The sequence below is a fragment of the Medicago sativa genome, chromosome 4 (genome assembly GCF_051527215.1).
Source record: "Medicago sativa cultivar Bolivia chromosome 4, Bolivia_mono, whole genome shotgun sequence".
Lineage (NCBI taxonomy): Eukaryota > Viridiplantae > Streptophyta > Magnoliopsida > Fabales > Fabaceae > Medicago > Medicago sativa.
This window is the reverse complement of record NC_140752.1, coordinates 77,228,076-77,250,585: the sequence shown is the minus strand read 5'-3', so window position 1 is coordinate 77,250,585 and position 22,510 is coordinate 77,228,076. Positions and strand designations below refer to the sequence as shown.

Below are 22,510 nucleotides of genomic sequence, written 5' to 3'. Positions count from 1 at the left end.
CTTGTGTTGGGGTTAATTTTAGAAGTTCGAGGTGGAAATGAGGAAAATAAAAGGGAAAATAGCAGTTTTCACACAATTAAGTCATGCTCAATCATATAGCCCAACAACAAGTAATTAAAGTCCAATATCCAACCGTTTATCCCAACCAAGTTGACCTGGATATCTAAGTGTGCACCCGTGATGCATTCATTTTCGAAGTTCTCTAACAGCTGGAGATTGTTTGAGTTTGTAGCATCACAACAATACCTACATCCAATCTAATCTGATCAACAATAAAAATAAAAATAAAAAACTTAAGTAGGTGTTTAATAGCATCCACAATAGGTCCTTTTGCTAAACAAACGCCTCAATGTGATGTCAGAGAGCCTATAGAGATCGGTAGTTTTATAAGCACTCTATTTAATGAGTTATAACCTATTTAAAATGACGTTTTTCTCTCAAAAAAAATGACGTTTTATTGTTGAGAAAACCTAGTTAAAATGACGTTAACACTACTTAATTTTAAACAACAATTAGTTTTTGTTATTGTGTCCAAAACGTTTCAAATTGAAATAATGATGTGTTCGTGCCACTTCAAATTGATTGGTACTAATGTGTTGACCATGTGTGCATAGACTTGAATGATGATGTGGCATATAACTTTTATGAAATGTTAATGTGTTCATGCCACTTAAAATTAATGTGTACATCGATGCTAATGTGGCAGGCCGCATGGTCATTGACTTGAATATAATGATGTGGTATATAGCTTTTAAATGTATGGATAATTAAAAGTACAGAAATTTGGACAGAGTTCAAACCCATGTTCCTTGAACTACAAGGAAGGGAGAGAACCACTAGACTAGTTTGCCACTTTTTAAGTAACTTGAAAACTAATCATATATCAACACAATGTTTAAAGTCATAGCATATTTAGTTTTCACGATACTTGCACTCCTGACCAAAGAAAAAATAAACTCAGCCATTAAAATTCAAGCCATCATCTTCCTAATAAATGGGAAAAAACAGTATCTGTATGTTTTTTTAAATAACAAATGTTAGTTTGTTAATTGTTATGGTAGTTTTTTCTCCTTGTTGGGAAGTATGAGAGTGCACCAGAAGCGACAACAAGTCTATACGTCAGGACCACAAAAAAGGGGGGCGTCGCATCTCCATCCAAATTTTTAATGCATTAGGTATATGGATTACATCTCTTATAAATTTAACATTTTGACCATTCATAATTAATGTGAGACTAAATACTCATACGTAAACTCAACGATCTCCATAGCTCTCAAATGACAAATTACGAGTAAAGATAGTTAGATTAGCGGTTTCCTTATAAAATCTGGTCCTTGAAATAAAATAAAATTTATTATAAAATTCAAAGTGTAACTTATAAAATAGCAATGAAAAATGACTTGTCCAAATGTACAAGTTCATGTGTGGCGTGCTGCATCTCAATCTCAATTATCCCTTGTGACTTTATATTTTGGACAGAACATAATAATTTTGTGTAGAGGCAATTAAAATCACCAAATACCTATATACTTTAATCATCCCCTTCTTCTCTATTCCTTTGGACAGCTCCAAAATATTTAACCAAAATGTCAGCTACAATAGGCACCAAGTCCTTGCAAGGGACACCTTTCTTATACACCTCAGCTAAATGAGAATCACTTCCAATTCTCCCACCAAGGAAAATATCAACACCTTCAGTAGCCTTACCATTTTCATCCCTAGCCATACAACCCATAAAACCAATATCAGCAACCTGAACTTGACCACATGTGTTAGGACAACCAGTCCAATGCATTCTCACTGGTTTGCTCACAGCCACATATCTCTCAACTTCTTCAGTTACTTTTAAAGCTCTTTGTTTTGTTTCAATTATTGCTTGGCCACAAAATTGGTTACCAGTGCATGCCACAAGTGTTTTCATTAGGATGGAAGGTTCTGGTGAGAATTTGTCTTTCAAGAGAGGTTCATTTAGCAATGCATCAAGTTTTGAGTTTTCCACATTTGGAATTATTATGTTTTGCTCTACGGTTAGCCTTAGTTCGCCGGTTCCGTATTCGTCGGCAATACGAGCTAGCTCATCCATCTCATCTGCTTGGATTCTACCAACTGGAATGTGAATTCCAACATAGCTTAAACCTTCTTGTTTTTGTGGATGAACACCTAAGATGTCTCTTCTTTCCCATTGTTTTTGGACAAGTTCTTCTTTGGATGCTCTCTCTAGCTTCTTCTCTGGCATTCTTTTTTCCACCTCTGATCTGAATACTTCTATCCCCTGCATTTCACAAACACTTGTCATGTCCAAGCCAAAGTGGAATTGCTCTTGCTAGTGAATTAACAAATTTGTTCTTGTAATGATAGGGCTAAAATCCACTTAAATTTCAATTGTAAAATGGTCGTTAAAGTCACTTTAGTTAATAATATGTGAAGAAAAAAAGTGGTAACTTACAAGTTCATCGATCAACCACATCATTCTGGTTTTCTGTCTATTCCCTCTTGTGCCGAGGTCCCTATAGGTCTCAAGGACAGCTTTACAAAGTGGGATAACATCATCTGCAGAGACCCATGCATCAAGTGGAACTGCTTCAGCACATCGCTTGGGACTAAAGAAACCACCCACCAATAAGTTGAATCCAAATCGACCATCCTTATTAGCAGGCATATAAGCAAGATCGTTAATATGCGGATGCTCGAAAAGATCATGGGAACCTATCACACATACATTCCACTTCCTTGGCCTGCACATATTATCAAAAGGATTTAGAGGCTACACACGGTCACGTAATGCTTGCAATGCAAGTAACTAACTACTAATATGATATAATGAGTGAAATATAAAGATGAGATAGTTTAGACTTACAAGTTTGTAATGGTTGGATTACCAAGTGAATTAGCAGTGATGAATTGGGACAGCAAATTGGTGTAAGGTCTTGTATCAACAATCTCATCAGGGTCAATACCAGCAAGAGGGTTACCAACTGGGTTTCGAACATTGTCCATTCCACTCTGCAGACTTGTCAAGCCGACCTCTGCAAGGCCCTTAAGAATTTCAGGGACATCAGGTAACGTTACACCTCGAATTTGCCAATTCTGCCTCGTTGTCACATCAGCACATCCGTCTTTGCCATATTTTTTTATCACACTCGCCAAGTATCTTGTTTGAGCACTTGTTGTTCCCCCATTTGGGAGTTTTAGTCTCATCATAAATCTACCATCTGAGTTTCACAATGGAAATAAATTAGTACAACATAACTCAATAGTTTTTTATTGTCACAAAGATTAACACTGAATTTCTATGTTTGGATTGACGGTGAGTTTGCATAATCATGGTGTGCCGTATAATTTTGGTTAAAGTTACACAAAGAAGCTTCAACACAGTCATGGTGCCGTCATGATTTTGCTAAACTCATGTCGATCCTAACATACAATAAATTGGTCCAAATAAGATAGGCAAATTTTGGTCTCTAAAATTAATAAATTGATAAAAAGCCTACAATTTACAATCTCATAAATCATTTTGTCTACTTCTTAATTTTCTAGACTATACACACTACAATTTCGGAAACAAAAATGGAGTTTCACTATGTAAATCAAAGAGAATATTTAAGTCTACAAAAACTAATAAACAAATACAGAGTATGAGAGAACTTTGAAGTATAAAAAGAAAGTAAAAAAACTTACAATGATGTTTCCTTCTATGAAAAAGACCAAGCCATTTAAGTCTAACATCAATATCATCTTTAGTAAGCTTAGAGCTTTCAATCTCTTCAAGAGACATATTAGCCAAATCATTAATCCCACCTTCCATAAAAAGCTTCATAGGTTCTTTCTGAATCTTAACTTTCTCCTGAGGATTAATACCTCCTCTATACTCTTCCTTCAAAACCCAGTAACCATCTTTTTCCTCAACTCTAGGCTCCAACCTTGATGCATCAACTTGCGGTGTTGAAACAGGTGCAACTGATGGAGTTGCAGCAGATAGTAGCCATGTTTTGTTGGGACGAGTGATGGATGGTGGAGTGAGGAAACGTACTGAGAAGGAAGACATTTTTGGAGAAGAGAGTGTGTTTGGAATGAGTTTGTGATTGTGAGAAAGAGAAGTTTGGACATTTTTGTAGGATGAAATTGAGAGGTGAGTGAAGAAGTGTGGACCTTACAAGTAAGCAAGAGTTTCTTTCTTAACTCCATCGTCCTTTGGTTGGAGCTAAGGGTCGCCTTATAATAGAGCAAGGATTGTCATTACTTGTCATATAAACTATATGTAAAAGGCACATGTGGTGCGGTGTCAAAGTCAACATTAAAGTTTCATTACATTTTTATCCCCGGGTCTCGAACCGAGTTCTTTAAGTTGTAGGATAACTTAGTTCAAATATATGATTAATTACATTCAACGGATGATATATACATCTAAAAAATATGGTTAACGACTTTCATAGTTATAGTTAATTCTATTCAGTTGGTGGTTAATTAGTTGCAAAGTTTGTTATATTTGTTAATCATCCAATGAACATAATAAACGATGTCGAAATTTGATGTAAATTTTGTGAGTCAAAATATCACTTATCATTGTTATATGCAAAATTGAGTTAGTGAGGCAAAATAAATGACATGAAATAGTTTACACAAGAAGAATTAGAATTATAAAAGGAATAAGAAGCCAAGATGAAATTGAACTATCAAAGTGACCACTCCCGAACGTCATGTTTGCAACTGGGTCATGATTGTTTGGTACTTGGAACCATTTCTTAGTGAAATGTATGACTCAATCTCAGTCACAAACATATCATCATTAATAAAAAAAATCTTGCATAAGTTATTAAAATATTGGGATTGTTCAATGTCTGCCCCTCTTAGATTTTAAATTACAAGTCGCCGCATAAATCAGAATGGAAACCAAACCACACATAGACACAGGTTATGCCCCCAAGTGGATTGGTCCAGAACACGGATAACATAAACTTTATGGGTTTCCAAGAGTCAAATTAGTATGCTTTATCTCTAGTCACCACATCTGAATCAAATGGTGAATGGGTATCTGTAAAGGAAAACTTACATTTCTGAAGAGAGAGAAAATATTATCTTTTGTTTCAGTTGTAGCTGCCCCGGAACGAGTTGGGATCCGTTCTAAAAAGTTCCGGTAGAAAAAAGAAAAACACAATAAATAAAATAATAGTATCATTTTAGTCACGGTGTTTTGTTTCTTCTACTGAAACTTTCCGGTGACCGGAGAGGATCCTAACTGCCCGAAATTAGACAAGCGCGGCCGATGATGTTATATTTTCTTTCTTTTATTTTCATTCTACATTCAAACGAAACAAAAGATAAGGTGTTTCTGCTAAAAAAAAAATAACAGTACAAACCCACAATCTTGTTGTCCAACTAGTAACTGTCTGGATATAATCAAGTAAAAACACTATAACCCAACATTAAATATGAACATTCAGTTATCTTACAAAAAGGGGTTTAAGTATGGTTGAAGTCATGTATATTTTCTGAATGTAAATCCCTGATGAGTTGGCCAAAGTAGGGTAGGCATTACAAAGCCATGCCGACTCCATGGTCATACTCATTCCTAAAACTTCATTCTCTCAGTTAAGTGAAAGAGCTAATGCTAGGTGATCATGTAAATTGTAGGTAGCTCAACATATGCTACACAAAAATTACTTCAAACTTGGCACAAGGATTGCTTTCCAAGTGACTTCTGAAATCAACATCCCCGTTGAACTGGAAGGTATAAAGAGCTTGCCTCTGTGTCAAGCCCGCAGGGTATATTTTGTAAACCTTCAATTTATCGCCACCTTTTAGAATTTGAGGTCTTTCAGGCTTCCATACAGGAACATGATTCAGGGACGTGAACTTCGTAAGAACAGCAGTCTTGAAGGACTCCAGAGTTAAATTGCTAGATCTGCCCATTTGTGTCAAAATAATGTGTTATCATTATGTTATCTCATGACATTCTTAATAAAGATGGAATAAGCTAAAATGATAGGTACCATAATGGATTTAGGGTCTGTTTAGATTGACTTATTTGAATTTATCTACTGGCATAAACACTTTTGAGACTGTTAGGGAGATCTTATGGAAACAGCTCATGACATGTCCATAAGTTCTTTTCTGGTTATTTCCACAAGCTCTCCAGGATAGCTTATATTAAAACAATATGACTATTTCTTCTACTTTTATAGAAATAACTGTACAAAAGCACTTATATGATAAGCGCTTATTCTATAAGCACTTAATTAAGCTGTTTACCCAAACAGGGTCATCTGACTCTGAAGTCTGACCAAACACAATCATATGATACTATTTATTTCTTAGGCATATGATTGCCAGAGAAACCAAGAGATGCTCTGAAGTCTGACCAAACACAATCATATGATATTCTATAAGCGCTTAATTAAGCTGTTTATCCAAACAGAGTCATCTGACTCTGAAGTCTGACCAAACACAATCATATGATAGTATTTATTTCTTAGGCATGTGATTGCCAAAGAAACCAAGAGATGCCATCAAGTTTAACACAAGTACTGGCTAACATTTGCATATTTGATCGTAATTTATTTTGGATTATAGCTTAATGACAAATTTATTGATCTAAATAAGAAGTATACAAATTTATTGATCAAAATAATAAGTATACCTCAAGTAAATGGACTCCATCTCAAATGTTCCCCTTTCTCTCACATAGATATGATATACAGTTTCTGACCCTCGAGTGCACTTGCAAGGTCGCTTCTTGAAGTCTGGGCTCTTCTCTTCCTTCTCTCTACTCTTTGTGGCCAAGTGAATGCAAAGGCGGCAAGATGAATGTACAGCTGCCATATCCACAAGGGCTTTGAAAGAATCAGATGGCCCTTCATACTTCCACCTATTAAGAAGATAACTCAGCATGAATCCACAAATCACAAAATACAAAAAGAACATAACAAATCCATTCACATTTTAAAACCAAATAAGCTCAAGATGCCCAGATTATATACTGCAATATTCTAGGATCCAATTATGGTGTTAAGTCCTTGGGTGCAATGTAAATAAATAACATAATGACTTAATACGAGAGGGATGCAGAAAAGGAAGAGCAACCGAAGAAACTTGTTTGTTTTCATCATGTAATTTTACCTCAATGAATGATTATATGCTTCAGGGTTTTCTGCTAGGTATCTCATGGACTTGGCAACAGACTCAACATCCTCTAGTTCTTTGATATATAAAAATGAATCAGGAGAAGGAGCAAAATCTTGAATATTTGGAGGACCAACAACCACAGGGATAGTTCCTACAACAAGAGATTGATTTGCAGAAGAAGTTTTGTAAGAGGTGTATCGTTGATATTTCAAGTGTGAAACTTTTAACTTTTAAGAATCCAACCCCCGCTATAAAATTTTCCACCATTATACATGGAAATTCACTTTTCTCTACTATAGTAGAATATGACGCAATGGTATATTGGTATATTAATATAAGATCATTTATCACGTATTAGAGAAAAAATTGTCTTTCAGGAGATTACTGTAAAAGTCCACTTCATTTGCAATAAAATTGCTACAATTTGTACTTAGAGTACCATTTACTACCCAATGTACCATAATTTTTGTTTGGTTCATCACCTCAAAGCTCATTCACAGAATGCAAAGTATTAATGCAGGCATTGCCAATAGACACTGATACTAGATCAGATTCAGATGGGTAGAGAATTAAAGCAGCATTGTCTAAGATGGTTAATTATAACAAAATAATGTCTACTTTATCCTGCAATTATAAAAACGACTAAAAATTCAATTGTGAACAATTTATCACTCTTAATTTTGTCCAAGTTATCCAAAATTGAGCTTCAACTCTAAATAAACTTTGGCAATTGCATTGCGGAAACATAAAATTTTCACAACTGATGGAGAAAAAACCAAATGGAAGCAAGAACCAAAATAACTTTTAATTTGTTTTTGGATAGACAAAATAAAGCAGTTCTAAATCCCTTGAACAACTATTCCACATGTGTTGAATTTGAATAACTGGTAAATGAAAGTAAGAGAGGATTCTCAAATATATTCCATACCAGCAACAAGCGACTGAAAAAACTTTTCAGTTACATAATCCTCCTCGTTAGAATTTTCAAATGCTAAGCTAAATTTGTAGCGCGTCAGGGTTTCCAGTTTGTCCACTGCGACAAAATAGAATAATAATCATACAAATATACATTCACAAATACGAACAACAAAAATTCATTGGAAGTTTGGAAGTTAATTGTCATACATAAACAATGGGAACAATTTCAAGTCCATACTGGATTTTGCACATTTATAATAAACATAATCATGCAGACTTTTCATATCGAATTGTTGGCGTATCTTGCGTTTGTTTGTGTTCAACGCCAGTATAAATCTTCAAGGATGATTGTTTGGGTTTAACACCAATATAGATCTTCAAGGATAATTTTGTGTTTTGTGCAGACAACCAACCCCACCAATTCTTTCAAAAAGCATTATTAGAAACAAAAGTTCAAGAAAGTGGAAGGACACTTCTACTTCCAACTCCTTCATTCTTTTAAATAAAGTTTCTTCTTTCGTCATAAAGTTTTAATGTTCTGCACCAACAGAAAATCTGGACTACTGATGCAGGAACCCAAGAAGGAAAGGAAGAAACAAAAAATGGGAAAATAGAGAAATCAAAGGGAACATACTGATAATACAGTATTATCCAAATCACTGAGTTAAAGTTTAGAGTAAGACCCTTTTAAAATTCTTCATCTGACAGGATTAGGCATTAAGTTTACAGGTTTTTCTCAGTTTAAAAAAGTTGTAAGAGCCTCTCATTTATAAATCTTGATGCCAAGATCTATGGATCAAATGTTTGTAGCAGAAGCAATAAGTCATGTGTGCTCCTACCATGCTTTAGGTCCAGTGGCACTCATCAGAAAGCATTTTATACATGGATAGAGAAGTTATTTTCAAAAACTAGGAAGCATTTGCAACCATGTTACGATCTACAACCCAGTGACTTTGTTCCTCCGTATTCCAAACAAGATAATGCAGCAAAAGTGGGGATAATGCAACTTCAATTTTGAAAACATCATAATCAGACATTGGCATTTTGAAAACGTCAAAAGATTTACAACTTACCTCTTCCATCACGATTCCTATGACAACTACCATAAGAGTCGATCGAGATGTTTGTTTTTTCTAGGGCTTCAAGAGCTTGCAATCGGAAATTTCGAGCACCACAATTGGAAATAAAAGCAGCTGCAAGAGCTTTTTCAGTTTTTGGCTTTATCGGTGCCATGATGTCATACTCAGCCCATGAAAAATATCCAACAGGGACGTCAGATGATAGACTGGTTGTCATTACAATGTGATATCCCCTCCTAGTAGACAATGACAAAGAAACATCAGTTTGATTATCAACACTTTTTTCTAAAAAAAATTGAAATAGGAAATGCTCTCCTTAGAAAACAAGAAAAACGAAGTTCAATTGATGAAAACTAAAAACAAAGGTAAGCATTATGCACTGATTAGCACTCGCAATGAAAGGTACACCTGGTTTTAAATCCAGTCAAAAATGAGAGAAGATATTCATATTGCTGCAAATCAAAACATAGTACCACATTAAACCACAAAAGTTTCTGCATTACCCCTCACATTTCCATGGAACTATAGAACCATACTAAAATACAACAACAACAACAACCAAGCCTTATCCCACTAAGTGGGGTCGGCTACATGGATCAAATGACGCCATAATGTTCTATCAAAAACCATATTTGGATCCAACTCATTGACCTCTAAACCTTTTCTAATGGTTTCTCTAAAATGTCATGCAATATTAAGTAACATATACGAAACAAATGATCCAATCAAATGTAATGAATCAACACTTTATACAAGTGCTTACCCACCGTCGTGCCATGGCAAGATTGTTCTCTGCATAGTATTGTGCCGACTCCATTGATCTCAGAACACTTGCTGTTCCAGCTTGCTGAGGTAAGCCAAATGCAGCCTCAGGTTTCCGGTCCCCATTAAACCCAAATTTACATCCCACTGAACATGACTTCCATTCCTGCATTTGAATGAACTAATAACTTTAGGCAGAAAACAAGACTTCATAAGAACAATAATCAGGAGGTAACATATGTGAATACACTTTGCTAGAAAGTAAAAAACCATGATTAATCTTGTCACTGAAAATCAAAATATCAATATTTTGGCTGCCAAAAACAACATTTTTCAGATAAAGTGTGTCATATACGATACAAGTTCAAACCCTGCAGATAAAAAACGCGTGACTGCAAAGTCTATAGCTCACCATCAGGAAATAAACCACAGAACAGATTAAGAACAGCTTAACCTGGTTGAGTTTGAATATGCTTAAAGTACCATAATCATCTAGCTTGTGAATAAATTTCATCAAAAAGGAAAAACAAACTCATCACAATCCTTGATACAAATAATTCACATGGCATAAAAAATCACAGTGAAAGTCAACTAAACTTCTCAGCTCCAGACACCAAACACAAATTTGCTACAACTACATAGTTTTTCTAAAAAGATAACAGCAATCAACACTAATCTTAAAAGAACATTAAAGAAGAAGAAGAAAAAGAAGATAAACCTGTTCAGCTCCAGAAACAAAAACAGGTTCCTTATTAAAGTTCCTTGAATATGTAACAGCATCCTCTCTCTCCAACCACTCCTCACAAGTTTCTCTCTCTAATTCCAAATTCTTACCACCACCAACTGTCTCTAACCCAAAATCATCACCTTCAACCACCGCACGTGACCGGTAGAACAAGTCAGCAACCATAGCTGCGTTCTTAGCCATATCCAACCTACCCAAAAACGCGATCTCCGCAATAACCACAAGTGCTACAAATAAAGGCATTAAATTCGACCATTTCTTCTTCGGAACCGTTGTTGAAACTGAAACTGGTAAACCTTCTTGGGTTGTTGTTGTTGTTGTTGTTCTTGAAACGAGACCCATCAATTAATTCTACCTCCAATCTTCAATTCCTTGATTTCCCACTATTTTTTCACCCAAAAACTTGGATTGAAGATGGAAAAAATGAAGCTTGTGGAGGTAGTTGAAATGGGCTGCGTTGCGTTACAAGCACGATTCCATTGAAGAGAGAGAAAAGTCGACGGTTGAAAAAGGTTTTAGTAATTGTGCCTCCGTCGACGAAAAGAAATGCAAAGATTGCACTTTAGTCGTCAATGGGGCAAAGATTTTTCAATGTTCAAAGTCTACGGAGTGGTTTTGCTGAATTATTTATTCAGTGAAACTACTGAAACCAATAAGCACAAGCAATAAACAACAAAAACAAAACGACGTAAAATTAAGAAGAGGGTTTTTCTAACACTTATCCTTTGTGAAATGATTTACTTTGGCAATGTTCAATTTATATTTGGGCTTTTGAGATGGGTTCCTATCAGGTGCACATCAACTGTCTTTTCTTTGGTTTAAAGTTAAAGAAATGATATTTGCGCGATCAATTTATGACTTTGTGATAATTTTTTGGCTTAATTACTCTTTTGGTCCCTTAAGTTATTTGTTGGTTACATTTTGGTCCCATAAGTTATTAACGTTACAATTTGGTCTCTTAAGTTACTTTTTGGTTTCGTTTTGGTCCCTTAACTATTAAAAGTTTCGTTTTGGTCCCTTAACTTATTTTTTGGTTTCGTTTTGGTCCCTTAACTTATTTTTTGGTTTCCTTTTGGTCCATTAACTTATTTTTTGGTTTCGTTTTGGTCCCTTAACTTATTTTTTGGAGGGACCAAAACGAAACCAAAAAATAAGTTAAGGGACCAAAACGAAACCAAAAAATAAGTTAAGGGACCAAAACGAAACTTTTAATAGTTAAGGGACCAAAACGAAACCAAAAAGTAACTTAAGGGACCAAATTGTAACGTTAATAACTTATGGGACCAAAATGTAACCAACAAATAACTTAAGGGACCAAATCATTAATTAAGCCTAATTTTTTTCTCTTGAATTTAGATTATGATTTTACTTTCTTTTTTTATTATTTTGTTTTTGTGTTAATATTTATCTTTTTTTATAAATTTATGGTTGTTTTATAAGTTGTTATGTAAATGGTTGTTCAAATAACGCACTTTGTAATATATATATATATATACTATAATAGTATATGAGAGTAATGTCCCGTGAGCATAGCTCAGTTGGTAGGACAATGTATTATTATATGCAGATGTCGGGGTTCGAACCCCGGACACCCCACTTATTCACCTTATAAGGTGAATTCTAGTCACTAGGCTACCTGACAAAAAAAAAAAGTATATGAGAGTAATAACTAACAATTAATTTAAATTAATGCAATATTTATAAATCGGGGATTCAATTGATAAAGAATTGATTCATACACCGTACAGGATTGATAGATATTTTTTATAAGTATTTTTTGTAAGTTTTCTTTGAGTTTTAAAACATTCTCGAACTCAGATGAGCTCTCGAACCCAACTCATCTAAATTTTATTGTTATAAAAGTAATCAATTCAATACCTTTTTTTTTTTTTTTGGTGTAGCAATTCAATACCTTTATTTACAAATCAAGAGAGGTGTTGCTTTAGATTGGGGTGAAGGAGGTGAAACTTGGAAGTGGAGACGGAGGTTGTTGGCGTGGGGGAAGGAGTTGTTAGAGGAGTGTAAGACTTTACTTCTCACTGCGTCTTTGCATAATGATTTAGAGGATGGCTGGGTGTGGTTTCCTGAGCAGGCGATGGGTGTATTGTTTGTGGTGCTTACCGTTTACTTACTAGTATGGCCTCTGATCAATATTTAGCAGTCCCAAATCTTACTTTGCACAAATATGTTCATTTGAAGGTGAGTGTGTTTGCATTGCGGCTTTTTCGAAATAGATTACCTACAAAAGACAATTTATTTCGTAGAGGCATTATTCCTCCGGGTTCTCGATCTTGTGTTGGTGGCTGCGGTGATTTAGAGACCGTGAATCACTTATTCTTAGAGTGTCACTTCTTTGGTTCGTTGTGGCATCTTGCTCGAAAGCGGATTGGTTTTTCTTCTGTTAATCCTTTTGTTATTTCGGATCAAATTACATAGTTTGGTAATTTATCAGGTTTCTTTAATGTTAGGCATTCCATTACGCTTTTGTTTTGGTTTGCGAGCACTTGGATTATTTGGAAGGAACGGAACAACATGATCTTTAAGAAAGAAAGAAAAAAGAAAGCTCAATTCTACAGCTTCTGGAGAATGTTAAGTTGTTCTCTTTTTCATGGGCTACGACTAATTTTGCTTTTTTGGCTTGTCAGTACCATAGTTGATGGTTAAGTCCCTTGTTGTGTTTGCTTAATCTTATTAGTTTCTGATGATTCTTTTTTGTTACTATGTTGTAATTAACTTTTTGGTATTCTCTTCTGGCACACTTGAGAATGCCCATTTTTAGTTATATAATTCGTTTTGGCCTCTTCAAAAAAAAAGGTGTTAGAAAATTAGTCACTTTATTACATTTGTTAATCAATATAAAACCTCCAGTCAAAAAAGAAATTATAGCTTATTTACAATATTTTTTTGGTATGCAAGTGAACAAAAGGCACTCACATAAAATACTACTATGATTTACGCAACTAATCACGTTTCCTAAGTCAAACTTATTCTTTTTTCTATTAAGATAAGTCAAACTTATTCAACAATTTTTTTTCATTTTTTTTGGTTTTAAAATATATATTAGTCAAATTTGATTAATTTTATTTCATGAAATAGATATGACTGGTGTATTAAAAAATTCTATAAAAAAAAATCATAATGTTACTTTTTGTACAAATGCATATATTCATTATACATTCTTTCACATAGGGGTGGGAATGAGCCGGGCCGAGCCGGGCTTTTGTTAAATAGGCTAGGCCTAGCTGAAAAAACTAAAGCCTAAGCCTTGGCTTTTTACCTGTCAAAGACTTTATTTTAAGCCTGACCTGACCTTTTTAAAAGTCTGGCCTGACCTATTAGCTTGTCTAAAAGCCTAGTTTGTGTTACAAATTTTAAACAGAGTCTATTCATCAAAAATAAAAATTTCCTTTCAATTTATGCAACATACTTAATATATGATAAACATTAATTAGATACAAATTAAATTAAAAATTTGTAGGTACCGTGTGTTATCTTTTTGGTGGTTGGTAATTGGTGTGAGTAACTCTTGCCTCATTAGATGAAGTTCATCTGATATATGAGGGAAATACCAAGAGTTGTGTTGTATCTAAAATACAAAATAAAATAAACTGAAATAATAATAATTGTGGTATGAGAATTTGAAGGATAGTATTTCTTTTTAGATATATATAAATATAAATAATAAATATGGAAAAATGTAATATACTCATGTACGGGCCTGCCTGATAGGCTTGATAGGCTTTTTTATAAGCCTTAGCCCGACCTAACTAAATTAATAGGCTTTTTAAAAAGCTCAAGCTTGACTCATTTATTAAACGAGTTAGGCCGAACCGGGCTTTTAGTAGGCCAAGCCATAGACCCCTGACGGACGGTCTGGCCTATTCCCACCCTACACACATACATAATCATAATACTTCAAACTATCATATGATAAAGTGTAAGTGAAATGTGAAATTTAAGTGTCTTATTAATATATTTAATTTGATTATAATAAATCTGATCTTTATTTGAAGATAATCAATTTCAAATTCATGAAGAAAAAAATTAATTCAATTTTGAATTTTATCCGATCTATATGATATCTAAGTAATTTATTCATTTTTTACTAATTATGATATATTTTGGCAAGAACATTTTTTTAATCAAGTTTTTGCAAGATTTGTTTTTTTAAGTAGTTTTTGCAAGGATCTGGTGTTTAATAAAATTTGCTGTTCAAAAAAAAAAAGTAGTTTTTCAAGAACTTCTAATTGAAGGAAATTGTCTTTTTAAATAAACGGGCGCATCTATCTTTTATTGTTTTTGTAGGGGTATCTTTTATTGTTAGACTGGTGCACCTTTCTAGTTAGTTTTTTTTTTTTTTTGTGCAATCCTTTCATTTTTCATATACGAAACAAATAAAAAAAAGTACATCTCATTCTATATTTGCCTTGTCAAAAAAAAAAATCTCATTCTATATTTAATATAAGTGAGACTAACAATTTATTTTCTAGTTTCCCTTTCGCTAATGGGAATTGAAATGTTATCTTGTCGATAGATCATTTGACATCGAAACTGAAGTAGGAGTGGTAACGAGTACTCTTCAACTTTTTATAATAATTTATTGAGCAATGATATTCTAACAACCAAAAATCAACAACTTTTGTGACAACCATCAATTTTCAAAGGAAAAGTAGATAGTGACACGGAAACCAAAGCAATAGAGAGAGAAAATAAAAAGATAATGTGAGTATGAGAGATAAAGTTGTCACATAGGTTGTCACAAAATGGTTGTTAGAATATCATTTCTCTAATTTATTTATATGAGTAGATATGATTAGGTGACGCTAATGTTCAATATACATCAACGAAAAACACTGGGAATATGATATACCAAATCTTTGATGGTAGGTAGTCAAGTTGTTTAGTGCATATCGAGCGGAGTTGTTATTGTTGTTGACTTTTTGTTAGTATTCTAACCTTCTACTAAACTAAATATAAAAATAGTTGGCTGTTTTTTTTACCATTTTGCCCTTCTGGGGCATTTTGGTAATTGTTGTCTTTCCCCTATATATATATGGTCATTTAACAGAATTTTCCCCATTTCATTCTTCATTTCTCTCTCTAAAAAAACGTGTTTTCTCCTCTTCTCCCTAAAACCGTTCTCTCCAAAAACGACCGTCGTGCATGCTTAGCTCTCACGGTTGCGGGATTCTGAGAAATTGAGAAAGGAGAAACTGAGAAACCCACCTTCTTCTTCAGTTTTTCTTCATCATCGATCAAAGGTGGGTTTTTGATTTTTGATCGGCATGCATGTTTCTTTTTTGTGATTTTTAGTTTCTTTGTTTTCCTTTTTCTTTTGTGCGATTGAGATTGTTTGGTGTTAATCGATTGAGGTTTTGATTTGTTGTTGCATGTTTTTGTTTTGGCCTGGTGTTTTGTTTTTGTTTGTGCCTAATGTTACTGGGTTTTTGTTTGTGTTAAACATTATGAAGGGCCATATTAGTTTTTGAGAATGTTCATTCACTGTTTGATGAATTGATTCAGAGAGCTTCTAATTGTGTTTCAAATCCAAGTGGTGGTTCTAATGGTTCAAATTCTAGGAAAATTGGTTATTCTAATGGTTCTTCTTCAACGGTTTCGACGAATTTTTCGAAGAATTTGGCTTCTGGTTTTGGTTCTAAAAGTGGTTTTGATAAGCAGGTTCCTTCAAGTGTTGGTTCTTCTACCTTGGTTCGTGTTGAGAAAGATGTTTCTGCCAAGGGTTCTGAATTGTTTACAAGAGATGATAGTTATGTGAGCAAGTCCAAGTCTACATTCTACCATAATGGGTTTGGATTCATCATTAAAATTCACAACTGCTACAGGTATAATATTTGACTATTGCAATTTTGTTATTTATGTTTTTGTTTGTTTGGATAGCCATATTCAAGGTTTTAAACCATGGTAGTAGTAATGATAACGATCGGTTGTGTCGCTATTCTTGATATCGTTGAGAATTGCGGTCTCTAATGTTGTTGATGTTGCCTAAATTGCTGTCGAATTAGACTTTGATGGAATGTTGTGCTGATGGGATGTTGTTTTGTAGGTCAAGATGGTGATATGTTGAGTTTGATTAAACTTGCTAGCATAATTGAGGTTTCTGCAAAGAAAGGAACTCGTGATCTCAAGCTCCAGGACAAGTTGATGGACCAAGTTGATTGGTTGCCTGATTCTATAGGGAGGTTATCTAGCCTGATTCTTGGTATAATATTTCACTATTGCAATTTTGTTATTTATATTATTTGTTCATTTCATGGTCCTTGAGTGCTAGGAATTATGGTGACAGCCACAGTTGTAAAAATTGGGCTCATGACATATTGGCTACGGCTTAATCGAAACTTGCTCTATTTGTTATTTGTGAAATGTTTTCAGAAGATTAAAACATCCAGATTTATTGCACTGACTTTTTTTTTTTTGTTAATTAAGGCTGTGGCCATGGTGAAGAAGACATCTGCTTATAAAAATAAACTAAAGGCGTTGGAGCTTGAGCGCAGTGGTGGGATTACAAATAAGAAGAAGGGTCAAAAGAATAAGGACAGGTATGGTATCATTCTGATTCTATATAGTCTGTGTGTGTAATTTTCCTCCTTGCAAACTTTCATTTCGTCTGTTAAACCCGTTTCTCTTTGATTCATAAGATTTCGATTCATTGCCTGTAATTTCTTTACTTTTGATACACAATGACACAATCTGAATGACCTTTATATACAGAAAAGTGGAGGAAGACCTCAGTAAAGTGGAGGAAGAACTTGATCTGCAGATAACATGAACTGAAAGGCCCTCCATATATAAGGTTTGGACTTTGGTTTTGGATAGTTCAAGATGGCAGAAACTGTAAAAGAACCAAGGTCATTGGCCTTGACTCCTACCTGGCCTGTTGTTGTCTCTTTGCTTGTGGAGCGCTCAATTAATCGTTTAAGCAATGTAAGTATTGCTTGAAATCTTATTGTTGAGCTTTGTTAGTCTTTTATGTTAATCTATGTAGTTGCAGGGAAAATTTTCATGGTAGGAATTGGAAGTTTGTTTCATGATAGAATGCGACAGGATGCTGAAGCCCAGGTATTACGGGGTTTATCTTTCACTTGACTTTTCAAAACCTGTTGCTTCCATTTAAATTTCTCATCTACTCTTTATAATCTTTGTCTTCTCCAGTGTTTCAGTACATGTTTTATCATCAATTGCATTTACCTATATTGACTTGTAATTACTTTGTCTTTTGAACCTAGACAGACTATTGAAGTTTCTAAACGTCAGGCAAAAGTAAGAGAATTGCCAGGCAATTCTGAGATTGCTATGAAATTAGAAGCAGCAGAAGCAAAGCTGCAAGACCTGAAGTCAAACATGAACATATTGGGGAGGGAAGCAACTGCAGCATTGGCTGCTGTTGAAGCACAGCAGCAGAGGTTAACCCTTCAACGTCTTATAGCAATGGTATGCAGTTTTTTCTTATGATTTTGTAGTTCTTCAGTTTAATGAAAATTTGGATCTTAGTTAATAACAAATTGTAACTTTTAATTAATCGCGCATTTTATTTCTTCTAATGAAGGTTGAAGCGGAGCGTTCTTATCACCAAGTAGTCCTACAAATTCTTGATCAGCTTGAGGGGAAGGTAAGCACTCATCCTTTTATCATTTTGTTGTTTTATTTGTTTTTGAGAAGTACAATAAGCTGATTAATATATCTGTAATTTTCTTAAGTTATAAATGTATGATTATGTGCTATATGTATATTTATATAGATGATATCAGAAAGACAACGAATTGAAGCCCCTCCTACTCCCAGTATGGATAACAGCATGCCACCACCCCCACCATATGAAGAAGTGAATGGTGTTTATGCTTCACAGACGACACATAACGGATCGACAGACAGCATGGGTTACTTCTTAGGAGAGGTTATTAAGAGATCTTTTCTTATACACGGGGCCACACACATATTACAAATTGTTAAACAAGTGGTTGTTTTCTCCTTTGTAACTTTTATTTACTCTTTTTGCATGTTTTATTCCCATACTCTGCTGTGTCTGAAGTGGAGCTGAATCTATCAGTTGGGGATTATATTGTCATTCGAAAGGTCTGTAGTTACATCAAAATTATCTTCTCTTAATGCAATTGCAGCCATATATATAAATCTACCTTTTTTAATTTGATGTATTGAGCTTGATTCTATCTTAATCATTTATAAGTCTTACGGGACCAAACTTTCCCTTTTGTATGGGTTTGTGAATAAACTGTTCCTTTGGTATGAATTCTGATATGTGGTTATATTTTTTTTTCTGTGGTTGCGGAAAATTAATAGAAAACCTTTGCTTGAAGCTGTAGAGAAGATGAAAGAAGGTACGCACGCAAATCATTTTGGGCCGAAAATCCTTCCAAATATGAATAAGAGTTCTTTTTGATTCGTTATTTTTAGTCCTTACTGACCTCTGCATTGTATTAATTTCATGTAATGTATATCTTTTCAAGTGAACAATAAGATTAAAGTGATGGTTAGTACTGAAAATTTGTGTAGAAAATTTGTGTAGAAAACTGTCTTTTTTAATTGTATTTTTTACTGCAGGAAAGTGCTGAAAATTGATGTCCCTGTTGTAAAAAATCTGGTTTTTATCACATGCTAATTGATTAGCCTCTGATTGCATGTGTGTTAGTTGGAGCTGTTTTGATTCTATTTTGGTGTTAGATGCAAGAAAAGGAATTATGAACTAAGGTAGAAGCTTGGGGTCTGATAGCAGCTTGGAGCTTTTGAAGGGAATCAACTCAAAACATGTGAGTTCCTGTTAGTGTAATACTTCCCTTGGATTTAATTTTGTGAAATTGAGTGAGATGACGTAAAAAAATTAGGTTGTTTTGCATGATTAGAAATTCCCCCAAATGAATGCATTGATTTTTTATTGTTATTATTTGATTTTCTATGTTTCTATATGTTTTCTGTTGGACTGAAATGACAAGAATTGCTCAAAGTATAATCTGTGGGAAAGTATAACATCGTGGTTAAGAATTGGTATAAGTAGGTGTGATGGTATCTATGGATTAAATTCTTTTTATGTACAAGTGTAAATGTAATTGGTACTTTTTCTGTAAACCTTTCTCATGGCATGTCCTGTATCTTTGAGTATTTAACTTTAATAAGTGTGACTTCTGTAATTACTTTTGTTTAAACATTACGAGACTTATAGGCTAATATGAATCATTTGTACGGGATTCTCCTATGCTACATCCTGCACAGCAGTACTTGAAATTGAGATCTCTTGGTGATCCTGCGGTTCTTCTTTCATTAGCAATGCAGGGAGTTTTTCGAGGATTTAAAGACACTAAAACTCCTTTATATGCCACTGGTATGTATGCCTTGACAAACTTCAATTGTTATTTGCTATATTTTTTAGAACTAATATTTTTTATTACAGTAATTAATATTTTTTAGAACTATTAAGTAAAAAAGTTATGAATGAAAAGCTTAAATTATACATTAACCGTAATAACTAAATACCTAACTCTTTTAAAAAAAAAAAACTAAAGTACTTAACTGAACCATATAATGTGTAAAAAGCTCAATGTACCTATTATTATTTATCTTTTTTTTTTTTTGTAAAAAACACAATTTGATTAGCCAGAGACTTAAATAAATGTTTAGTGGTCCTGGCCTGACTCTAGATGAATGTGCTCTTTGTAGGACCTTTTAACTCCAACCTTAAAATAGTTATTTGTACAAATTCCGTTACACTATAACCGCTAATGTTCAATGATATGCGATTTAATCAAAAAGTTGTCATACCGCAGGTTAACCAGTTGCAGGTTAACCACACCAGAATGGTGGAAGTAAAGTATATACTGAAATGTTCCTTTCTCTTTTAATCTGATTCTGTAGGTAAAACAAGGCTCAAGTATGAAATGAGGTAAGCTCATCTTTACTGTAAGTAATATATCAACATTTTCCTCTCTTTTTTATCTTATATAGCTGAATCAAATATCTATTCATATTGCACTTTGATTCAGCTATATTGTGATGCATATTTTGTTCATTGATATATTCTTAATGTTTTTCTTCTTGGAGTGGGGCTAAAACTGATCATTATTCTATTATAATTTGGTAAATGCAGTTCTCCGATGGTTATCTTATCTGGACTTGATCATTACGAAGAATTGCCCGAAGTTACATTTGTTGTCAATGATGTCAGAGCTGAATAAGGGAGGACACGTGAAATCTGCGTATGTCACATACCTAAAGGTGTGATTTTCTGATATACTGTGTAATACTTTTGTAGCAGTTACATTGAGCTTTGAAAGAGTCTTGGCATTTTAAAACGAGTTTCTGTTAAGATTGTAAAATCATGGAGATCTGATTTAGTGCTAAGTTTGATAAAATCATACGCGACACTGTGATTTTGACACAATTTAGAGCTTCAGTGAAATGATAGTGTCACAGTGATTTTACTAAACTCGATTTCAATTCAAACATGCATTAAAATTGGAATTATGTGAGATTATAATTAGAGTACCTTTGCAAAGGAGGTTACTTTCCGCAAAAATGAAAATGTGAGTTTCTTCATTGTTTTATGTCAATTTGGATCATTGTTTTGTATGCAAGTAGTCTAGCTTTATTTCTTAATGTAGGATTTTATTTTTGAAGATTTCTGAGTGTTTTGTTACGTGGATGATTCTTATAGATCATTTGGGGTCAAATTCAGCACTGAACAGACAGGAGAATGTGATGAAAGATTCTCGTGGATATATTTATATGTTGGGAATTATATTATCACAAAGACTGTAAAATTTGTGAGTGTTGGTGCAAGATGAATGATATGTTGGGAACTATTTATATTCCGGTTTCAATTATATATATATTCAGTTTATATATTTATATGTGTAAAACTATTTATATATAAAACTTTCCGTAATTGACAGGATAAGATGTGTAACGTCCTGGATTTTTAATCCAGAACATTACTTATATTTCTTTCTTTTACAAGAATAGTTAAACTAATTTAAATTACAATTCAGAAAAACCCAAATTTGTTTCCCCGCGAACACGCTTCAAGCAAAACATCAAGCACACATCATCTCTTCTTTGGTACCTAAAATGTTGGTTGTAAGGGTTAGTCTTCAACACCCATGAAATAAAATCAATAATAAATTAAGACATCAAATAAGAATATACAACCATCATCTAGGAGTCGTGCTAAAACACTTCTTTTTAATTTAAAATATTCATCACTCTAAAATATACTATAAGAACAAACACAAGACTCAATACTCAATGTTGATGCAAATGCATGAAATGCAAATGCATGAAATGCAAATAGACAATGATCCGGATATCGCCCCAATTGGCATAATAGTTTTAATCGCCCCATTTGGCATTTAATAATGAATCGCCCCATTTGGCATATAATAATAATCGCCCCATTTGGCACTTAAAATCCATTGAAATAATAATAATAATCGCCCTTCTTGGCACTTAAAAATCCATTGAATCGCCCCATTTGGCACTTGATAAAATAATATAATAATCGCCCTCCTTGGCACTTAATATTCCATTGAATCGCCCCATTTGGCACTTAAGAATCCATCAAATGCAATGATATGCATGCTATGCACTCTTTCTGTAAATTACAAACTTTTCCGACTCTTGAACCACATAATTTATGAATTTCACATTATCACTATACTTCATAATCAGTAAGCTTTAAAACAAACACTAAACCACATACACAACAAAAATCACTTTAATTCAACAACATTTCTCATTTCACAAATAATAAATCAACATTTCTCATTTCACAAATAATAAATCATATCCATCAAATCACATACTCTAATAAAATTGCAACTCACAAATTCTTATAATAGCAGCTACAAGAAAAATAATA

General features: G+C 33.8%; 3 protein-coding genes across 48 annotated transcripts; 1 reads left to right on the top strand and 2 right to left on the bottom strand.

Annotated features, from left to right (window-relative positions):
• Positions 1-1,334: 1,334 nt before the first annotated feature.
• Positions 1,335-4,083, bottom strand: NIR1 (nitrite reductase 1). The gene is made up of 4 exons (XM_085703760.1): positions 3,679-4,083; positions 2,858-3,212; positions 2,447-2,735; positions 1,335-2,272 (listed from the first exon to the last, which is right to left on the bottom strand). Exons 1-4 carry the CDS (start codon positions 4,043-4,045, stop codon positions 1,532-1,534), a joined length of 1,752 nt encoding a protein of 583 aa, XP_085559886.1. The 5' UTR covers positions 4,046-4,083; the 3' UTR covers positions 1,335-1,531.
• Positions 4,084-5,365: 1,282 nt separating this feature from the next.
• FUT11 (fucosyltransferase 11) lies at positions 5,366-11,355 on the bottom strand. Its single transcript, XM_085703761.1, has 7 exons — positions 10,600-11,355; positions 9,887-10,047; positions 9,114-9,355; positions 8,051-8,155; positions 7,117-7,273; positions 6,638-6,865; positions 5,366-5,902 (listed from the first exon to the last, which is right to left on the bottom strand). Exons 1-7 carry the CDS (start codon positions 10,966-10,968, stop codon positions 5,647-5,649), a joined length of 1,518 nt encoding a protein of 505 aa, XP_085559887.1. The 5' UTR covers positions 10,969-11,355; the 3' UTR covers positions 5,366-5,646.
• A 4,349-nt stretch (positions 11,356-15,704) lies between these two features.
• Positions 15,705-21,497, top strand: LOC146932113 (SH3 domain-containing protein 2-like). 46 transcript variants are annotated; one of them, XM_085703706.1, is made up of 16 exons: positions 15,705-15,887; positions 16,306-16,469; positions 16,691-16,846; positions 17,071-17,183; positions 17,356-17,568; positions 17,654-17,703; positions 17,871-18,075; positions 18,191-18,253; positions 18,383-18,717; positions 18,943-18,980; positions 19,110-19,132; positions 19,204-19,409; positions 19,873-19,978; positions 20,421-20,536; positions 20,741-20,868; positions 21,308-21,497. In XM_085703706.1, the coding sequence occupies exons 5-9, from the start codon at positions 17,467-17,469 to the stop codon at positions 18,680-18,682; spliced, it is 720 nt and encodes a 239-aa protein (XP_085559832.1). In that variant the 5' UTR covers positions 15,705-15,887; positions 16,306-16,469; positions 16,691-16,846; positions 17,071-17,183; positions 17,356-17,466; the 3' UTR covers positions 18,683-18,717; positions 18,943-18,980; positions 19,110-19,132; positions 19,204-19,409; positions 19,873-19,978; positions 20,421-20,536; positions 20,741-20,868; positions 21,308-21,497. The 46 variants fall into 46 exon arrangements, with proteins under 46 accessions (XP_085559832.1, XP_085559836.1, XP_085559847.1 ...); XM_085703710.1 differs by having other exon boundaries at positions 17,636-17,703; positions 17,875-18,075; positions 19,820-19,978; positions 20,509-20,536; XM_085703721.1 differs by having other exon boundaries at positions 17,636-17,703; positions 17,875-18,075; positions 19,820-19,978; positions 20,509-20,553.
• Positions 21,498-22,510: the final 1,013 nt, after the last annotated feature.